Source organism: Lactuca sativa, chromosome 8 (assembly GCF_002870075.4).
Source record: "Lactuca sativa cultivar Salinas chromosome 8, Lsat_Salinas_v11, whole genome shotgun sequence".
Classification (NCBI taxonomy): domain Eukaryota; kingdom Viridiplantae; phylum Streptophyta; class Magnoliopsida; order Asterales; family Asteraceae; genus Lactuca; species Lactuca sativa.
In genome coordinates this window covers 13,235,446-13,241,680 of record NC_056630.2, presented here as the reverse complement: position 1 = coordinate 13,241,680, position 6,235 = coordinate 13,235,446, and the positions used below count along the sequence as shown (strand labels likewise).

General features: G+C 31.0%; 1 protein-coding gene across 3 annotated transcripts; it reads left to right on the top strand.

Moving 5' to 3' along the window:
• The first annotated feature begins 1,170 nt into the window (after nucleotides 1-1,170).
• LOC111904084 (trehalose-phosphate phosphatase A) lies at nucleotides 1,171-5,964 on the top strand. Of its 3 annotated transcripts, XM_052766185.1 has the most exons (13): nucleotides 1,171-1,293; nucleotides 1,455-1,532; nucleotides 3,423-3,491; nucleotides 3,588-4,015; nucleotides 4,094-4,165; nucleotides 4,260-4,337; nucleotides 4,679-4,735; nucleotides 4,811-4,912; nucleotides 4,998-5,075; nucleotides 5,177-5,246; nucleotides 5,316-5,386; nucleotides 5,493-5,585; nucleotides 5,672-5,964. In XM_052766185.1, exons 4-13 carry the CDS (start codon nucleotides 3,593-3,595, stop codon nucleotides 5,723-5,725), a joined length of 1,098 nt encoding a protein of 365 aa, XP_052622145.1. In that variant the 5' UTR covers nucleotides 1,171-1,293; nucleotides 1,455-1,532; nucleotides 3,423-3,491; nucleotides 3,588-3,592; the 3' UTR covers nucleotides 5,726-5,964. The 3 variants fall into 3 exon arrangements, with proteins under 3 accessions (XP_052622145.1, XP_052622146.1, XP_042753355.1); XM_052766186.1 differs by lacking the exon at nucleotides 1,171-1,293 and having other exon boundaries at nucleotides 1,340-1,532; XM_042897421.2 differs by lacking the exons at nucleotides 1,171-1,293; nucleotides 1,455-1,532; nucleotides 3,423-3,491 and having other exon boundaries at nucleotides 3,506-4,015.
• The last annotated feature ends 271 nt before the right edge of the window (nucleotides 5,965-6,235 follow it).

The following is a 6,235-nucleotide window of genomic DNA, read 5'->3' as shown; positions in this document are numbered from 1 at the left end:
GATAAAAAAGAAAAACAATACTGATAATTAAAAATCTAAGATTATTTTTTTTTATAAATCTTTAACAATATTTTTAAAGGTTACCATATTAAACCCTTTTATCATCGGATATTCAAAATTCAAAAGAAGTATGCTACCAGTTACAAAATTAAATGGAATCAAATTAAATGGTTTATGATTGTAGGGCATAATCTTTGGAATTTAAAATGAATTAAGGGCAATGAAGTAAATTCACATCGAAAGAAAAATGTATTGTGGAAGTGCCTTTCCGATATAATGATTCTTTTATTAAGTTTAGAAGATATCTTATATCTTATACTATATTATAAAACATATTAGTCATATATTGAATTTTAAGAGGTGTAAGTTACAATTTTTTTGTACAAATCAATTAGGCATAAATAATTCATTAATACTTGCCAAAAGTTTGAAGATTTGAATTAGGGAAAGTAATTAAGAAATTCAATTTGGAGAAAAATGAAAACTAGAAATTATTAAATTCATATGTATAAATTAATTTACATTTCTTAAACTAAACATCAATATTAATTAATTTACATTAATAGTATAAACATAAACATGTAATTAATATAAACATAAGGTATGAACATAAATATTTTATTTAAAATTGGGAATTTTTTATTACATCTAGTATGTAATAATTAATTTTTTACATGTAAGCTACCATTTAACTTGTTCCAAAAATACTACTATGACAGGCAAAATACATTTGTGTATCCAAAAATATTTATTATGAGAGTCAAAACAAAGTGTATCCAAAAATATTTATACTTTTTTGAACAATTTAAAAGTAGAATGACAAATTGCATAAAAAAGGGAACTTTAACGACTATATATACAATTACAAAATTTGGTTAATCTTTCGGGTCATTTTTGTTTTATTTGTCGATATTTCATTATTTTGTGCAACAATATAACAAATTTTCCTCTACAACAACTGCATCCCATCCGAATTATAGAAAAAAAACAAAAAGGAGCGTGCAAGCACGACATGGGTGAGTGCGTGATTCAACAGAGGTAGCCAGAACTGGAAAATGCAATTTCAAGATTCAACGATCGACTTTTACTATTTTGGAAACGCACGTTCGCTAACACCACACACACACACACACAATTCATATAAACCTCTCCTGTAACCCTCTTCTTCTCTTTCCCTCCCCTATTCATTTATACGTGTACGTTTTCTGTATCTATAAACCTATCATCTCTGTGATTTTATAGGGCTTCATTTTCATTTGATTCCTCTATACCTTTTTTTCTCGCTCCTGAAAGGTAATACCGTATCTTTTTTTTGAATCTTTTTTTTGATTTGATTTCTTTTGCCGTTTTCAACTGGCTTGGTCTTCGTGCTCTCATGGCATATTCTAGAACAATTCGTATTTAATACTTTTCTGTTGATGATCCTTATAGATTGTTTGAAGTTTTTGAATCAGGTCGTGTTCTAGTAACAAATTGGATTAGACATTGAGACAGAGCTTCAATATCGGCTTCTTCACCGGATCGTATGTCTGGTAACGATGCTTTAATTCGAGTTGTTCCCTTTTTGTAATTTATGTACTTATTTTGTATTTGTGGAATTTATACATTGTTTGCTCATAGTTTTATCCCCTAGAAATGTTATAATGACCGGAAGAAGGATCCCCAGTTCCTCTGTATCGAAAGAGATCGGTTATATACAATTGGTCCAAAGCCGACTGGTTTTCATTTTTGCTTCCTTAAGTTATTAGAATTTCCTTTCTTCTCATAGAAGAAGTCCGTCATTTGTTTATCACATTCTCTTATCATATCGATTCATGCCGGGTTTCTAGCTTTTGGTTTTGGTTTTCTCACTCTCTTGTATGAAAGTTAACAGCGTTGTATGCATTGACCTAATTTGTCTCCCTTACTTTATATATTTTCTTGGTGTTTCTTTAATTTAAAGAAAGAACAAATGTTCTGAAGAACATCCGACATAATTTTCACACCAAGTTTTATGTTCTCAAGGATTTTATATTATAGTTTTTTGTCTATATTTTGAGGGTCTGTTTTGGCTTAGCAACTGATCTTTTTTTTCCTATGGATAACAAGAATTTATGTTTTCATGAGCAATTTTTTTGTTTAAATATGGTTGATCTAATATACTGACTTCTAGAATTAGAGTCTGGTTTTCTAATTTTCTTTCTGTTGCATGCCTAAGAAGAAAGAGTCTCACTTTGCATAAAAGAAATGATGTCTACAATTATCTATCACTTTTGTCAATGAATAATTACAAAGTTTTCTTTCATCTTTTGGTGGTATTATTGGAAAATATTGTTTGATAAATTGCATTGCATATATCAAACAAATGGGACTCACATTTTTGAAACAGAGGTAATGGCCTTTTGCGTACTTATGTCCCATTTACATCTAGTTCGTATTTCTGCTAGAGTATTACAATTCCTCATGTTTATTTCTATAATTTGGACTGACAATTAGTTTTATAGGGCGAGAGTGTTTTTATTTTCATACTGTTAATCGTTTTATTTTACTTTTTAAAAGGGGTTTAATGCAAAAAATATGTGAATGGTATCACACTATCAATATATAACATTTTGGATGTCAGAAAATTTAAGATACTAACAATCCTTTTAAGATACCCAATGGTCACACAAGATTTTGTTGGAAAATTATCCTTTGATTTTTGCTGACTTCTTCTAGAGTTATTACTTCTTACAAGTTGATTACAAATGAAAGGAAATAAACATAAAGGTAGAAATACATAAATGTTCATCAAATTCATTTCACATCTTGGAATATTAACATGAGTATCTTGACTTGTCAAATTCACTTATTCACTAAATAAATTTCACCTCATGGTTGTTTATTTGCATGCGTTCTGTCTTGGGTCCCTATACAATTCAATGATTCCCATACTCGAGTGGGACCATATACTATGTGGTTCCATATGCTATTGTTCCTTTGCCATAACCCCACCATGTGGATTTGGAAATTTGGATCATTTTTATATACAACATCAAAGTGTCAAGTTTCTCCCTTCATGTAATTGTTATCAATCATCTTTTTGTTTTCTTATGCATAATGTTGTGTCCTATGATGTTGGAACAGGACAACCTTTGTGTCCTATGATGTTGGATTTGGTTGATTTAGGTTACTGAATTCTTTGGTTTATTTTTATATGGATTTGTCTTTTTAGCAACAGGACGACCTTTGTGTCCTATGATGTTGGATTTGGAATTTTGGATGATTTAGGTTACTAAATTGTTTTGTTTATTGTTACATGGATTTGTCTTTTAGCAACTTGTATTGTAGCCACACGTATGGATTTGTGACATTTGTCCAATGTGATGTTTTGTTGGTATATATATATATAATCTACATGATTTCGTTTACATGTTTTTCTAAGGGATCTTTTTGTGTTGTAGTTATTTGTCTAAAGTTGATCAAAACAAGCAGTTGCGTAGAGGAGTCTTGGATGCATAATTCAGACTGAGGTTTGTATCTGTTGATTGATTTTTAGCATTTTTTTTTATTATTTTTTTCTGTTTGTATGAAGTAATTAATTGAATATTATATATATTGATCAACAGTTGTGATGGACATTAAGTCGAATCACAATGCACCTACACTAACGGACCCCACACCAATAAACAAACCAAGATTAGGACTTTATGATGCTTTGTTACCATATTCATCTGGAGCAGTCTTCTCTCCTGGCCTTTTTTTAAAAGTCCAATGGAAAAAGCCTGGACTACATAATTGGTTGGATGCAATGAAGTCCTCATCTCCCACTCATCAAAAACTAACAAAAGCTTCTGTTTCTGGAATTGACACGTCATCAAATGACGTGGCGACGGTTGCTTATTGCAATTGGCTTGTCAAATATCCCTCTGCACTCACCTCCTTTGAACATATTATGAAATATGCAAATAGTAAAAGAATAGCATTGTTTCTTGATTATGATGGAACTTTATCACCGATTGTGGACAACCCTGATCTTGCCTTCATGTCTGATGCTGTAAGGATTTATTTACCTATTTCATTTTTTTTTTAAACTTGAAAGTTAAAAGTTAAAATACCTAGTGGTAATATTCAGATGCGGGCTGTTGTGAAAAATGTGGCCAAATACATCCCAACAGCAATCATCAGTGGTAGAAGTCGTGACAAGGTATTTTATATTTTTTATATTATTTTTTCACTGATGTTGTGTGTGTGTGTATTTATAATTATCATTATACAAATCATTCCACTATTTATTTTAGGTACACGAGTTTGTAGGGTTACAAGAACTCTATTATGCCGGTAGTCATGGGATGGACATCATGAGTCCCGGCAAGGAGGTACCTATTTTTACAGAGAAACTGACTGGACACATTTTTTATGACTTATTTGTATCATTAACACCGGTCCCAGTCCAATTCATACAAAATACAGTACAACTAGTTTTGTTGTGTCATGTCATATAATAATATTGACTTGACGGTACTAAGTCAAACTTTTTAGGACTATTTTGGATACCGAATCAGTTACGTCTTTTTGCAATACAAGATGTAGTGGCCGTCTCACTTTTTGTTTAGGACAAAAATTCACTCGGTCCCACCTTATTGTTAATTACACAATACATGTGTTGTCATGTCACGTACTGTGTAACAAATTTTTTATTCTATTTTTTAAATGATAGGGTGAAGATGGTAACTTGTTCCAGCCTGCTAGTGAATTTCTAGCAATGATCAATGAGGTAATTATAAGATTTTTTTTATATAAAGAATATTGTGTTTTGGGAAATTTTTGTAATATTTATTTGCTTTATTAGGTTTATAAGTCACTTGTTGAAACAACCAAAGAAATCAAAGGAGCAAAAGTGGAGAACAATAAGTTTTGTGTCTCCGTACACTACCGCAATGTAGATGAAAAGGTAGTATTCCAACTTTTCGTTGATTAAAAAAAACTATATTTTTATTTGATTAACTTTTTTAATTTTTTTTTTTTTACAATTACAGAGTTGGCAAACAGTGGCGCAATATGTACAAAACATTTTGAAAGACTATCCACGTCTGCGATTGACACATGGGAGAAAGGTACAAAACAAAAGTTTGTCTTTTTGTATTTTTGTATTTTTGTATTTTTGTATCATGGAATGCAAATATGCAATGCAATGATTCATTCCATTCCATTGTAGGTTTTGGAGGTACGTCCGGTGCTTAAGTGGGATAAGGGAAAGGCGGTTGAATTCTTGCTTGAGTCACTTGGTTGGTATAGTTTATTGTTTTTTTTTCTTTAAACTTAAAAAAAAATTAATATAAATGTGGTTTTTGTAGGGTTAAATAATTGTGATGATGTGCTCCCGATATATATTGGAGATGATAGAACTGATGAGGATGCATTCAAGGTATACCTATAGCTTGTGGACCCATACAGAAATTAAATTATTTCGGTTTTAGTTATTAACTATGAGTGATGAGTGATTAAAAAAAAAAAAAAAATTTGTTAAACAGTTTTTAAGAGAAGGTGGTGGAGGTTTTGGGATCTTGGTGTCTTGTGCCCCGAAAGAAAGCAGTGCGTTTTACTCCCTCCGGGATCCATCAGAGGTGCACACATTTATTATTATTTTTTCTAAAACCTTTTTTCAGCATTTAATAAATGTGTTTCGTATGATAAAATAATTTAATATTAGGTGATGGAATTTCTAAAATTACTGGTGATGAATAAGAAGTCGAGTCCACTATAAAGAGAGAGATGCATACATATGATATGAGAATGAGACTATTCTGCGCATTTACTATTTTGACCATGCATATAGCATACCATTGGCGGATCCAGACCAGAAGTGAATTGGGGTCCATTTTATAATTTCCAGACGATTCATAACATCTTTATTTGTAGCCTCATAAATTTATTCTCCTTTAACCGTGCAAATTATACAATCATTCCTGAACTCATCCGAAATTCGATTACACGGTTTAACCATCTTTTTTTCATTTCAAAACTAACAAAACTAATATTTTTTTTGGTTGTTTTTCCATTATTTAATATCTAACACATTGACTTTTCCATCAACAACTCATAAAACTAAATAAAAGTAACTTAATCAATTTTAGAAATTAGAAATTAACTGGATGCATACCAATATACAGAGGGTTATTAACTTGAAATAAATTTATATATACATATAAATACGGTGGGAATTACAGCCAAGTGGGGTGCATGGACCCCACTCCATACACACTACATCCGCCTG